Source organism: Erinaceus europaeus, chromosome 4 (genome assembly GCF_950295315.1).
Source record: "Erinaceus europaeus chromosome 4, mEriEur2.1, whole genome shotgun sequence".
Classification (NCBI taxonomy): domain Eukaryota; kingdom Metazoa; phylum Chordata; class Mammalia; order Eulipotyphla; family Erinaceidae; genus Erinaceus; species Erinaceus europaeus.
The window spans coordinates 112090811-112106083 of record NC_080165.1 but is presented as its reverse complement, the minus strand read 5'-3'; the positions used below and the strand labels follow the sequence as shown (position 1 = coordinate 112106083).

General features: G+C 43.2%; 1 protein-coding gene across 5 annotated transcripts in view; it reads right to left on the bottom strand.

The window, feature by feature from the left end:
• The window catches only part of REPS1 (RALBP1 associated Eps domain containing 1), an 87855-nt gene extending 72977 nt beyond the window's left edge, over positions 1-14878 (bottom strand). For all 5 annotated transcript variants that reach the window (XM_007531493.3, XM_007531494.3, XM_060190375.1 and 2 more), the window contains exon 1: positions 14142-14878. In XM_007531493.3, coding sequence (XP_007531555.1) covers positions 14142-14294 — 153 coding nt within the window. In that variant the 5' untranslated portion in view covers positions 14295-14878. The remainder of the gene's footprint in view (positions 1-14141) is intronic.
• Positions 14879-15273: the final 395 nt, after the last annotated feature.

Here is a 15273-nt window from a genome sequence, read left to right as displayed (position 1 = left end):
TTCGAACCGGGATCCTTATGCCGGTCCTTGTGCTTTGCGCCACCTGCGCTTAACCCGCTGCGCTACAGCCCGACTCCCAAGAATTTTTTTTTTAAGAGGCACAGAACACAGAAGACTTTTAAGAATTCTAAGACTCAACTTCTTCTATTCCTGTGAGCCTTATACCTACCATATCAAGTAAAAGAATCTGTAATTTTGACATGACACACGTATCAAAAATCCAAGATACCTCTGTGTGATATTCTGTGAGTGTGCCTAGTACCTCTTCTAAATGTATTTGTGGTTTTCTGCTTGCTGTGTATACTGGAACTCAAGAGAAGTCGTGCTTTAATTATTTGCTATAGTGCCAAAATATCCAGATTTCTACCATAACTTATTTTCTTAGTTGCCATAAGTCCTACTTTAATTCCCCCCTCCCCCTTATAGTCACTATAAAAGGAATGGGAAGGAGGTTCTGAATTGGGGGATGGGAGGAAGAAACTGGCAACCTCAGCCAACAAAAAAAAGGCTCCAAACTCTGTTGTTGTTGTTATTTTTTTTTCTGTTCTTGCTGCCTCCTCTTCTCATGCCCAGAATGTTGATTGAGGTAAAGAAAGAGTACCCACAGTGCTAGACAATGGAATATTAAAACTGCAACTTTTACTACCCCCACTTTTTACTTTCATGAGTGAGCAGTCCAGAATTACATTAGTTTATAATCCCAATCAATGACTATGAATGCAAAAACATTAAAAATACTAAGTAACTGGCTTGCTCTAAAAGACTGGTGATGTTTTCTAAACATCTACCATGTGTTTACTGTTCTAGATATTATGAAGTCAAAAAAGAATTTAAACTTGAATTTTGAATTCAGTTTGCTTATGCTATTGTTGGAGTGCCAATATACTGAAAAAGCAACTAAGTGATAACATAAGTAAGGCAAGCAATGGCATGAATGAACAGAAAAGCAATACAGTATAAAACACATATAAATGGGTGAGTGGGGTAATTCATATGGGGGTAATTCAGAGGCAGAGCATAGGACTTGAATGCATAAGGTCCCAAGGTTGATCCCCAGTGGGGCTCTGAGTTGAGGTCTGTCTCTCTCTCTCTCTCTTTCAATGAATGAATCTTATAAAGGGAATGGGGGGTGGACAAGCAGGCAAACAAGACTCAAGATAAGGTCATTCAAAATTAAATTTCCAAAGCTTGTAAGAGTTCAATCTCATTTTGAAGAGGGGAGTGTGGGGTGGAAACACTGAAGCTGGGGAAGGGTACTGCAGATGCAAAAGGAAACATATTGGAGAAGGGAAAAAAAAAAAACCTGACATGGGAGAACAATCAGAGACAAGATTGTAAGATGTAAGGATTAGTTGGTGAATAACTTTTTGAGACTGGGTAGACATGACTAAGATATGTTCTTCCTACTGCAATGCATTTATGAGAATGCTTTCCCTCCAAAACAGTCAACTAAATTGAAAGAGAAACTACTAATCTGTTAAATTAAATTAAACAAATAAATAAATAACCCAAATTAAGAAATGGGGAGGGGGCAGGGCAGTAGTGCAGTAGGTTAAGCGCACATGGTGAGAAGCTCTAGGATCCGGGTTTGAACACTGCTCCCCACCTGCAGGAAGGTTGCTTCACAAATAGTGAAGCAGGTCTTCAGATTTCTATCTTTCTCTCCCCCTCCTCTCTCAATTTCTCTCTATCCCACCCAACAACAACAGCAATAAGACAATAAAAACAACAATAACAAGAGCAACAAAATGGAAAAAATGGTCTTCAGGAGTACTGGTGCAGGTACCAAGCCCTAGTGATAATCCTGGAGAGAAAAAAAAAAAGAAAAGAAAAATGGGGAGAATGGGATACAATTTTCATCTAAGACAACATCCAGATGGCCAACAGATATGTAACAAATGCTCAAGGTCACTGATTACCAGAGAAATGCAAAGACAACAATGATATATCATTTCATACTTGTAAGAATATCATACACTGAAAAGGACAAACAACAAGTGCTGGTGAAGATGTGGAGAAAAAGGAACACTCCTACACCATTAATGGGAATGGGAGATTTATGTAAACTGCAGAAAACAGTCTGGAGGTTCCTCAGAGTGCCAGAAATGGATCTACCCTATGAATCAACAATCCCTCTATTAGAGGTCTACCCAAAGAACACAGAAACACCTATCCAAAGAGATCTACAGTACACCTCTGCTCATAGAAGCATAATTTATAAAAGCAGTATCAAAAAGAAAATACTTGAGATAAATTTAACATATATAGCAAGATTTTTATACCACAGCACATTAATTAATGAGAGAAATTAAAAAGAGATATAGTGTTTATAACTACTTTCTGCTAAATCCATGTTTGTTTGTATTTCCCCTCCTCTCCCCTTTCAAAATTAAGGAAGTGACTCTTCTCTTACCAAAGAACTGTACCTCAGGGTAGTCAGGATCCTGACTAGTACTGCTTTCTCAAGAACTTCTCGTTCCTAGCTAGTGAGTTTGAGCCCTGGACAACCATATGGGAGCACCAGGGCAGAAGTTTTATTAGCTGTGTAGCAGTGCTATGGTGTCTCCCCATCTATATCTCTCTTCCTCCTGTCTTTTCTCTAAAGGAAAGAAAAAAACAAAACTCAATGAGGAATGTTGGAATCATGCAGGCACTGAGCCCCAGAGATCAAAAAAACAGATAAACAAACTTTTCTTTACTAATCCTAATAACTAAAACAATGCTGCAATATTTTTTTTTAAAAAATTATTTATTTTGTATAGAAACAGAGAAATTGAGAGTGATGGGGAGATAGTGATACATGCAACATTGCTTCACCACTTAAAAAGTTTCCCCCCTACAGGAAGAGGCCAGGGACTTGAACCTGGGTCCTTAAGCACTGTAATGTGTGTGCTTAGCCACATATGCCACCACTCAACCCCCAATGCAGTATTTCTTACACAAAAAAAGAAGCAAAAATTATTCCCTTTATGTCCTCATATACATCCAAATTCTACCTACATATTTCCTTTCAAATGCAATTTTTAAAATTGTTTTTATTTATAAAATGGAAATACTGACAAGACCATAGGATAAGAGGAGTACAATTTCACACAATTCCCACCACCAGAACTCCATCCATATCCCATCTCTCCCTTGAAAGCTTTCCTGTTCTTTATCCCTCTGGGATTAAGGACACAGGATCATTGTGGGGTGCAGAAGGTGGAAAGAAGGTCTGGCTTCTGTTACTGCTTCCCTGCTAAACATGGATATTGGCAGGTAGGTCCATGCTCCCAGCCTGTCTGTCTGTCTCTTTCCCAGGGGGGTAGGGGCCCGGGGAGGTGGGGCTCTAGGACACATTGATGGGGGTTGTCTTCCCAGACGTCTACACATTTCTTTTAAAAGCTATTTAGAAACACTGTCTCCAGCTCCTGGGCCCCTATGTCATCTGGTCCACCACGCAAGTCACTCATGTGTGGCTTCCATTTCTATCAGTCCATGAAACTGACTCACTATTTATGACCTCTAAGTCAACAAACACAATGACTGTATTTCTGTCCTTCCTAATCTCCAGGTTGATAAGAGCACAAGAAACATCTTTTATTCTAGTATTTGATCTTTAACCCCATTTCCTGACACAGATTTCCTTAAACCCTTGAAATACCCTGAGTAACAGGAGTATCTTTTGTCCTAGCGAGGCATTTGGTGAGGTCCTGGACAAGGACTGGTTACTAAAAAGACCACATTGTGATTAAAAGGTAGCCATTCCCTCCCACATACCCCCTTTCTCTTGAGACGAGCTAAACATGCTAATGATGGTTCATGCCTATGTGATAAAACCTCCATAACGGTGCCCAAAGTATGTAGAGCTTATGAACTGATGAACATAGGGAGATACTGAAGAATGGCTACCAAGACAGTGGAGGAAAGCTCCACACCTCTTCCCACCTATCTTGCCTTCCTCATCTTTCCCATGAAGTTCACCTGCATTCCACATAATATCCTTTTACAGTGGGTCAGTAAATATGTGTCTCTCTCTGAATTCTGTTCTAGCCAGTTATTCAATCCTGAGGAAGAGATTGTGAACTCTCCCATCCTTGGTAAATGGTTGGTCAGATGACAGCCCGAGCCTTCACTGGTATCTGAACTGTGTGTGTAGAAGTCTTGTAGACTAATCCCTAGCACTGCAAAAACGGTATCATCTGTTTTCCATCTACACCATGCCTCGGCCTCGTGTGAGCTTAATGTGCAGCTTGACGATACGAGAATCCGGCATGAAGCCCAGCCAGTCTATCTTGGCGTTACTCTCGATCGCACCCTGTCATTTCACGAACATCTCATAAAAACTGCAGCAAAGGTGGGCACGAGGAATAACATCATTGCAAGACTGGCCAGCTCCTCATGGGGCGCGAGCGCTTCCACACTGCGATCATCATCTCTGGCATTATGCTATTCCACTGCAGAGTACTGTGCCCCAGTATGGTTCCGTAGCCCCCATATCCACTTGGTCGATTCCAAATTACATTCCTCCATGAGGATAATTTCTGGAACCATCCGTTCCACCCCGGTTCCATGGCTGCCAGTTCTTAGCAACATTGCCCCGCCAGATATTCGTCGGGATGCGGCATCATCTAAGTTCATTTCCCACGTCTACGCTCGACCGGACCTGCCAATATACGCGGATATCTTCGCCCACCCTGTCCAACGCTTGATGTCTTGTCACCCAATCTGGTCCCCTGCGTCTACACTGAACTTCTCTGTTCCAGTCTCTTGGAAACAGAGCTGGCAGTCAGCTGAGGTAAAGAACAAACACCTCATCACAGACCCGTGCAAGCGTCAACCCGGCTTTGACCTAGCACGTTATGATTGGGCCCTCCTCAATCGCTATCGAACAGGCCATGGCCGGTGCGCCGCTATGTTCCATCGCTGGGGAGCCAGAGACGACCCGAATTGCCCCTGCGGCTCCAGACAGACTATGACCCACAAAGTCAACGACTGCCACCTCTCCAGATTCAAAGGAGGTCTCGAAACTTTACATCAGGCTCAATCAACCTGACGCTGTTGACTGGCTATGGAAGAAGGGCAAACACTAGAAGAAGAAGTAGAACTGAGTCCTTCATCTATGGGATCTGATGTTATCTCTGTACAGTATCAGAGATGACTTAAATTATAGGACACCCAGATGGTGTTGCAGAGAAGAATCAGAAGTGTTCTGTGTGAAAGTAGACACACAGGTAAGAAATACACAGTTGGGAAAAGGGCTGGCTAAACAGATCACTTGGATAGTGTGTTGCTTTGCCAAGCGAGTGAGCCACCCAGACTTGAGCGAGGCCCCCACAGCACTGAAGGAAGTTCTGGTGCTATGGTGTCTCTTCCACTCTTTCTGCCTCTGCTGGGGATGGGGGAACGGGACAAGGGAGGAGACATGGGGCTGGATGAGTTGAGACACAGTATGGAAGAGGATGAACTGAATTTTTTCTATTGACACAAAGGTAAGTAAAGAAGGGAAATGGGGGGCTTGGCGGTAGCACAGCAGGTTAAGTGCACATGGCTTGAAGTGCAAGGACTGGCATGAGCCCCCAGCTCCGAAGCAAGTCTACAGGTGTCTATCTTTCTCTCCCCCTCTGTCTTCCCACCCTCCATTTCTCTCTGTCCTATCCAACAACAACAACAGTAATAACAACAATAATAATAACAATGATAAAACAACAAGGGCAACAAAAGGAAAAAAAATGGCTTCCAGGAGCAGTGGATTTGTAGTGCAGGCACCAAGCCCCAGATAACCCTGGAGGCAAAAATAATAATAATAATAATAATTAATTAATTAAATTTTTTTTAAAAAGGGAGGTAAATAGTCCCTGGGAGGACTACAGAAAAGGAAGCACACATGGGACCAGGTGGTGGCGCACCTGGTTGAGTGCACATGTTACAATGCACAAGGACCCAGGTTTGAGCCCCTGACCCCCACCTGCAGGGGGAAAGCTTCACAAGTGGTGAAGCAGGGCTACAGGTGTCTCTTTTTCTCTCCCTCTCCATCACCCCCTTCCCTCTCGATTTCTGGCTGTCTCTATTCAATAAATAAATAAAGATAATTTTTTAAAAAATGAAGCACATATACATGATGGAAAACATGCAAAATGTCAAGTCTTAACACACATTCACACTGTCTCTGACCAGATACTTAGAAGGCCTTTCTTTTTATTTTGTCACGTCATTATTCAGCAGTCTTGGGATTTCCTTCAAATCTGAGAGAATGTAAAGGAAACTGATTCATATCAAAAAAGCAGACTGATTAATCTCATGTCTCTGTGTTACTTTTTTTTAAAGGTATGGCTGAATAGTATGGTCCGTGCCAACACTATAATAATAATTTAAAAATCCAATTCTATCACTTAATGTAGTGAGAACTAAAAACAGACATAAAAGATTCAAGGTCACAGGCTAGCTTAAAGGTAGGCTCACAATTTGCTTCTCAAGTTTCTCATACTCCTTATACCAGTCAATCACACCCCTTTCATAGTTCTGTCAAAATGTTTAGCATGTTACCCAGTACTAAGATTAACTGTAGGCTGTCAGCTAAAAAGAAAAAGATTAAAATCAGCACAGCATAATATAGGAAACAGAAATTTGACAGTAAATATTATTTACTAGAGAAAAACTACAATCTAATTTTCAACTGAGTATGTATATTTAGGCATGGCTATTTCTGAAGTCTGTTACAATTATTTTAGTGATTCAGAAATTGTTAGTTAAAAGACAAAGAAACTACTACCCCAGTATATCAAACCTGACTTTTACTTGTATTAAGTTTGTAACTATTTTTTCTACCGGAGTTATCACTGGGGCTTAGTGTCTGCCATTTTTTTTCTTTCCTTCTCTAAATAAAGGGTGGGAACAAAAAAGACACACAGAGGGGGAGACAGACACCACAGCAACTTTCATGAAGCTCTCTCCTACAGGAGCTCTCACAAGGTGATCCGTGGTTTGAACCCAGGTTACCAACTTAGTGTATATTCAAAGTGTACATGCAATTTTGAAACATTTCCCAAAACTGAAGTTTAAAGTAAAAACTTAGAAACATATCAGTTAGTGTGGCTAATAACATATATTTCCATTAAAAAATTACTACTGGAAAAAAAAAGTTATTTAAGTCAGTATTTTCTTGCTTAGCAGATAGCAATATTCCTTTATTAAATCCCCTGAGCCACATTTTTCTTCTCTAAATCCTGCTCCTTTCTCCTGGAGCATTGTGTTGCCTTCTCAAAATACCTGAGATCAAATTCAACATCTCTTTAAAAATCAGGCCCTCTTACTCACCTTTTTCTAACTGTGAGTAGTAGTATATCCACCAGATAATAATCCCTGTGCTATTCTCTCATCTGCATGTCACCAGGGAACTTCATACTCAATACTATAAAGTGTTAGTTTATTTTACCTGTTAACATACTGTCTTCAAAAACAAACCCTTAAAGTTAGAGCAGGTTTTACTATGCTACTCAAAAACAAGTGTAATGAACATTCTTTAAGATGTCTGACAGTTGAGGTAATGTAAAATTGTCTCGGTATGCTCAGGGGACCAACTGAAAGAATCTTCCTACTTCTCTGAAGTGGCTTTGTTCAAGGCATTATCACATATAAAACTACAGAGAAAATTCACAGGGGAGTCAGACAGTAGTGCGGTGGGTTAAGCGCACGTGACATAAAGTGTGAGGACTGGTGTAAGGATCCGGGTTCTAGCCCCACACTCCCCACCTTCAGGGTAGTCGCTTCACAGGCGGTGAAGCAGGTCTTCAGGTGTCTTTTTCTCCCCCTGTCTTCCCCTCCTCTCTCCATTTCTCTCTGTCCTATTCAAAAATGACAGTATCACCAACAATAACTACAATAAAAAAAAGAGAAAATTCACATACAACTCAAAAAATCAAGTATCTTTAAAACTCTATGCTTCACAAGAACTATGGACAAATGAAGCACATGAATAATAAAAGAAAAAAAGAAATGAGAGGTGGCATAAGACAGTAGTAAATTATTAAAAGTACTTAATCTATCTTGTATCAAGTTCTTAATAAAAAAGCAACAAATATAGCTATTTCACAGGTAGGCTGTAATGGATCAAAAGTGAGTGCCTGCATAAAAATAATCCGTTCAGTAAGAAGAACATAATAGGCACTCAATAAATGCTAGCTCTTTCCTTCAGTTCACTGGCCTGTTCTTTGTTCACTATACTTATCCCCCTCCCCCAGATGACTCAGCAGTCTCATGACTTTTAATAAATGCTGAAAACATTAGGTGAAACAGCATAAGACTTTCATGCCTGAGGCTGGGGTCCCTGGTTCAATCACCTACAACGCCACTAAGCCAGAGCTGAGCAGTGCTCTGCTAAAACAACAACAAAAATAATAATAATACAACAAGAACAGGGGAGATAGCATAATGGTTATGCAAACAGACTCTTAATGCTTGAGGTTCTCAAAGTCCCAGGTTCAATCCCCCAAACACCACCATAAGCCAGAGCTGAGCAGTGCTGTGGTGTTTCTCTTTGTGTCTCTCGTTCACAGCTCTCTCAAAAATACAATTTTAAAAAAGAAAACGAAAAAATAATGATGATAATAACACTGAAAACTAATGCATGAAAGACTTGACACATCTATGAGAAAAAGAAGCTCTCTCTCCTCTGCTCCTATGACAAGCAGGTGAGAAAATGGATGATTAAATATGTAAACACTGTAAGAACCAACACTCAAGACAGACACTTCAGACACTTCGCCACTCATTTCTACTATCTCCTGGAGCATTGTGTTGCCTTCTCAAAATACCTGTAATCAAAGTCAACATCTCTTTAAAAATCAGGCCCTCTTCCTCACCCTTTTCTAACTTTTGAGTAGTATATCCACCAGATAATAATCCCTGTGCTATTCTTCTCTCATCCACATATCACCAGGGAATTCCGTTTGTATCCCTAGCCTCAGCTTTCTGCCCTACTGCCATCACAAAAGCTCAGGTCAAGAGAGCTTGAAACTCTAATTCCATCAGGACCCAGAGAGAAAAGAGGAAAAGAGGAAGGACACTCAGAAGTTGTAACAGGTGCTAAGTATAACTTAGCAAGAAAAGGCAGGACAATAGGAAAATGGGCAAATGGGCTGGTCCGAAGGTAGTGGGTTATCAGAAAAACTATTAATGTTAGTGTCACTAAAGTTGGAAAATGGGCAAATATATATATATTTACAGAAATAATAGTCAACCCATATCTGTGACCTTGCGAGAACTACTGCAGTTTCCAATGGAGGGAATGAGAATACAGAACTCTGATGGTGGGAATAGTGCGGAATTATACCAGTTACTTCATAATTTTGTAAACCAATATTAAATCAGTAATAAAAAATTAAAAAAAAAATTCAGGACAGGATTTCTCAGTCTCTGTATGACAGACAATGGAAGCCCGGTAAGTCTTTGTTGCAGGAGTTATTCTACTCTTTGGTGGCTATACGGTAGCATCTCACACCTCTATCCCCTAGAAGTGCTCCTAGGGTCCTAATTAAAACAAGAGTACTAAATGCCCTTTTGAGGGACAAAGTCAGCCTCTCTACATCCACATTTAAGAAACAGCACCCTGTTACTTACCTCATAAATGCAAAAAAGAACCAGTTCCCAATTTGTCTTCACTTCCTTCGAGTTGCTTTCTAGAAGTCTCCTAAAGCACTGTTTACCTGTCATTTCTTTTACACCTATAATTCCATGTTAGCTTTACAATTAGTTCAAAACTCTCCACCTAGTCTTGATAATCTGGCTTCAACTAGACACTATGCCACAAAGCACCTTGCATAGTGACTATGCACCTTGCATAGCAGTCCTTCAGTAACACACCCAGCCCTTTTTCTATTTTACTGCTGCCCCCTGGTTTGGATATCTAGTATGGATATCCAGTATTCCAGAACACTGCAAAAGCCCCCTTGCCTGTCTCTATTCTCTTCCCCATTCAAAGTAAAAAAATTTTCAATGTGTCTCTGTCATCTATAATGAGAAATCTCTGCATTTTTTTTGGTGGTTCTGAAAAGAGCAGCAGCAGCTTTGGCTGTCCTGACTCAACCAGGAATAGCAAAGACAATCACGTAAAAACGCAACAAGACTAGGATCATTCCAGGAACCCACCAAGCCACAGCCACCAAGTTGCAGATGCTACCATGGCACTAACCTGACTTCCCTGGGCAAATGACCTTAACAATGTGTCCTAGAACCCCATCTCTCCAGAGCACTGTCCCACTTAGGGAAAGAGAGAAACAGGCTGGGTGTATGGACTGACCTGCCAATGCCCATGTCCAGCGGGGAAACAATTACAGAAGCCAGACCTTCCACCTTCTGCTTCCCATAAAGATCTTTGGTCCATACCCCTGGGGGATAAAAAACAGGGAGGCTTCTAATGGAGGGGTGTGGAATTCTGATGGGAACTGTAGAGAATTGTAACCCTCTTATCCCACAATCTTTCTGATCATTATTAAATCACTAATAAAAAATAAAAATAAGTAAAACAAAAACAAAAAAATCTCTGCTTGTTAGTTTTTTCTAACAGTCTCTATTAAATAAACTCTGTTTCTTTATACCCAAAACATACTCTAGCTTAAAGAAAACTTAACTATTGGTTAGTCCTTGAAGAGATTACTATCTTAAAGGGGACAGGTGGTGGTGCACCTGGTTGAGCACATGTTACAAAGCACAAGGACCTAGGTTCAAGCCCTCAGTCCCCACCTGCAGGAGGAAAGCTTCACAAGTGGTGAAGCAGTGCTGCAGGTGTCTCTCTCTCTCTTTTACTTGCTATCTTCCCCATCCCTCTCGATTTCTCTGCCTCTATCCAATAAATAAGTAAAAAATAAACTAAGAAGGAGAGCGAGATTACTTTCTTCTGCCATGTTTTCTCTCTGCCTGGAAGTTATTTTGAACCCAGTGCCCTCCTTCCACAGTAAAATCCATGTGAAATAAGTTAAATGGCCTTTCCTGACCATGCCTTCCTTATAATTCTGTAGCATTCATATTCTGCTTTATGTTACACATATATATGCCCACAGTTTATAAGGTCGTTGAGAGCTTCTTACTCCTTTTTTGTTTTGCTTTGTTTTGTCATTTCCGGGGGTTCACTGCTGTAGTTCAGTTTGCTGAGATAAAGACACACAAAAGGAGATACATAGCACTCAAAGATTCCTCCAATGAGGTGAAGGTCAGTCTCCAACCTGGGTCGTGCACATGACAGAGCAGGCATTGGTCCAGGTGAGCTATGGCCTTTTATTCCTCTTGTTTATGCCCTTCAATGCTGCACAATTTGTTCACTGATAAGAAGATAATTTACTGTTGTGAAGTGCCTCAAGTATTTCGCATTCAGAAGCAATGAAAGGCCTTGTTTTGAGGCAATCACAAACTCCTTACCCTCATTAAGTCATGCCCTTTTTGCCTCTTTTTTTTTTTTTGTTCTCTGGACAATTTTTTTCCCCCCTCTGGACAATTTTTAAGTAAAATGCCTTCAAAACACCCAATGCTATTTAGTATACTTATTCTAAGCGTTCTGGTTCAGTTATATGGCTCTCAACTTGTAACTTATTTCTTAACATTTATGATATTTATACTCTATGAGAAAGGGATTTTTTTTTTGTTAATAAAATTGATGAACACATAAAAATAACAGCTTGGATTAAAAACATTTCAAGCAGGAGTCGGGCAGTAGCGCAGCGGGTTCAGCGCACGTGGCGGCAAAACTCAAAGATTCCGGTTGGAGTCGTCGTCGTCCACTTCCCCCGCCCCCCCCTTGGAGGCTCCGGCTCCCCACTTGCAAAGAAGTTGCTTCACAAGTGGTGAAGCAGGTCTGCAGGTGTCTATCTTTCTCTCCCCCTCCTCTCTCCATTTCTCTCGGTCCTATCTAACAACAATGACATCAGTAACAATAAAAAACAAGGGCAACAAAAGGGCAATAAATATTTTTTTAAAAAACATTTCAAGCAAAAGTTAACTGATACCAATCTTAAGGAATATATTTCAAGTGAAAAACTCTTCATGAGTCACTAAAAAGTCAGAAAGTCAAGAGGTGAGGAAGATAACATAATGATTATGGAAAAAAAAAAAAAAAAGGACTTTTGTGCCAGAGGCTCCAGTGTTCCAAATTCAACCACCATAAACCAGAGCTGAGAAGTGCTCTGGTCTCCCTTTCTGTATCTCTTATTAAAATGAAACAAAATATATTTTTTTAAAAATTAAATTCAGAGTATTTCCACCCCAGCCCCATATATTTTTAGTCCTCAAATGACTTGAAGGTATAGCTTATTATTTCTACCAAGAGAAGTATCAATGGGTACATCTGGAGCAGATTTCCTTCTATTACTTTTACTCTAAATCATAGCAGAGTTCATAGTACCCCTCACTGCCATCACCATTCTTTAACAGGGCTCAACACCCTACAAAAACTGTGTTGTCTGCCTTTGAGATAAGAATAATCTTAGGGCCAGCCACTGGCACACCTGGTTAAGAACAGGCATTACAGTACACAAGAACCCAGGTTCAAGCCCCTAGTCCCCACCTACAGGGGGAAAGCTTCACAAGTGGTCAAGCAGGGCTGCGGGTGTCTCTTCCCCTCTATCTCCCTTTCCCCATCTCAATTTCTTTCCGTCTCAACCCAATAACAAATAAAATGATTTTTTTTAAAAAGAATAATCTCCAAATTTTAATGTTTTTAAAATTTATCTGTTTGATAGGTGTAGGGGGAAGGAGTCCAGCAGGTACCAGGTGCCTCCAGCAATGTTCTGTGCTCTATCCCTCCAGGCTAGTGTCCACATTCTTAGAGGTTATAAAAACAGAGAAACAAAGATACAACAGAAACTGTATGTGGTTGGCAAAAACAAAAATATTTACTCTTTGTCCTTTTTTGGCAACATGAACTTGAGACTGCTGATGGTATGTAAAACACCCAACTTTTTCCTCTGAAGATTAAAAAAAAAAGTGTAAGGTACATGCAAACAGATAAAATGCGTTCAACATAGCTATAGCCAATGCACAGGTGACTACTAAAAGAGGCCTATGTGGACATTTTTATACTGTCCACAACTTTTTGTTAGAAGGAGCTTGACTCTCAGGTTTTCACACTTATTCCTAGCCCAAAGTCACACAATAGTTAACAACAAAGTGAGGTCAAAGGCACAGGCCTCAAAACTGGCTCAGTGCTCTCTGAGGTAAATACATCACAGGGAAAAATTCAGTTTTAGTTTACAATGTGCTCCTGATATGCTATTTAAGACAGACTCTCATTACCAGTTACAAATCATTGTGCAGTAACATTAATGCTCACCACAGACATCAGCTAAGAATTTTTAGGAAGTCTTCTATTTTAAAAACGGGTGTACTTGCAAACATAACTCTCTTTGCACTTTTCATGCTACAGACAGTGACAAATAAGCACATTTGAGTTCCAGCTGCTGAGTACTTTTCTACCAACCTAAATCTACAAGTTCAACCAAATGGTCTCCAATAGCTATGGGAAAACTATGCAGTTTACATGGGCCACGTGTTGTTGTTGTATCTGCGAGCAAACTACCAGCTAGGACTTCAGATTTTTTAATTTCCCTAAGAATAGAAATTATTGCTAAAATCGGCCTCTTCGGTTCCTAAAATCTACAGCCCACTTGATCGCATTTGCTCGCTTAATTCAACCACCACCGAATTACTCTACACTGGTGGTAACTTTATTACGAGTACCAGGATCTAGGGGTCAAAGAAGAGTCGACTAACAATCCATGATCCTTCACCTGAACTTGCTCTTCCAGGGCTGAAAAACAGAGATTCTGCGGAGCAGCCGAGAGAGAGCAATCCCGGGCTCTCCCTCCCGTAACAAGCGGACCCCGACCGACACCCCCTGCATCCATCCGTGCTCGACTTTTGTCTACGAGGAGCGATCCCTCCCCCTCCAACGCGGCGCGAGTGCGGGCTGCCCCGGCACCAGCAGCCCGGCCCGCAGCGGCGGAGCCCGGGAGGACCTGCTCCCCGATGGCCCTTTGGGGTGCGGCGCCCATTTCCACCTCTCAAAGCTGAGCGGCCGGAGGCCGAGCCGTCGGGAAGCGCTCCCCCCCCGGCCCCCCCCCCCCGGCGGCCGGCAGAAGCACAGAGCCGGTCAGAGGCCAGGGCGGCAGCGCTACCTGCAGGACCACGTCGTTGGGCAGCTGCGCGGCCCGGAACAGCTCCAGCACCCGCCCGTTGGCCGCCACCTTCTTGGTGCTCTCGATGTCGCAGTAGGAGAAGAGATCCGAGTAGTATTTCTGCTCCGCATCGCTCAGCGTTAAGCCTTCCATCTTCGCCTCTAGCTCACGGCCGCCCCGCCTCGCAGGCAACACTCGGGACCCGGCCCCGAGACCCCGGGAGCGCAAGGGCTGAGCCCGGCCCGGCCTGCGCGTCGCCGCCGACGGCGCCCGGAGCCCCGGCCTCCCGAGCACGGGGCGCGAGCGAGCAGCGGGGCCCGGAGGGCGCGACGAGCGGCCGGCGGAGGTCGGCGCGTCGCCGCTGGCGAGGCCCGGCGCACTCTCGGAGCGGCGGCCACGGGGAGGGAAGCTGGGGGCCGCGGCGGCCAGACGAACTGGCGGACTCCGCCCCCGCCCCCGCCGTGGGTTCAAGGCTCCCCGGCTCCTGGCCGCTTCCTCCCCACCTCCCCCTCGCCCCCAAGACTTCCCGCCTCGGCTTCTCCTTCCGTCCACGCCCCTGGAGCGGTAGCACTTCCCAGAAAGTTGTGGGGCTCTGAGTCTAAAGTTGCGAGGTCTCTAGGTTCAGCGCGGCCGCCGCTAAGCCTCCCTCCGCCGCCATTTACAGCGCCGGGCCCGGCCCCCGGCGCGCCCGCACCAACTCTGACAGCGGCGGCCGCGCTCCAGACCCGGATGTGAGGCCGAGCGGAGAGAGCGCGAGAGGGAGAGAGAAACACCCACCCGGCTGGCTCGGCCGCTCCTGGGAGAGGAGGCCGCAGCGCCCCCTGGCGGCCTGAGCCCTGCGGCGCATGGCCGCGCTGCCCTCAGCTCCAGGTGGACAGACCGCGACCTCCATAAAACAGGGGCAAACGGGAAAACAGTGTGCAGCTCATTAAGATCAAGAGAACGTAGATTGTTTTGAAGCTTCCGCCGCTGCACATTTTATAAGCATGTGATTCAAAGGAACATGGTTCTGGCTATTATTACTGTCCCTGTACCTTTTTAATGTCAAATGTTCCTGAAGGCAAATCCATTATTTCTTTGTGCTCTGGTGATCTGAGAATATCCCAATTATCTGCAATAGTTAACGTCATAT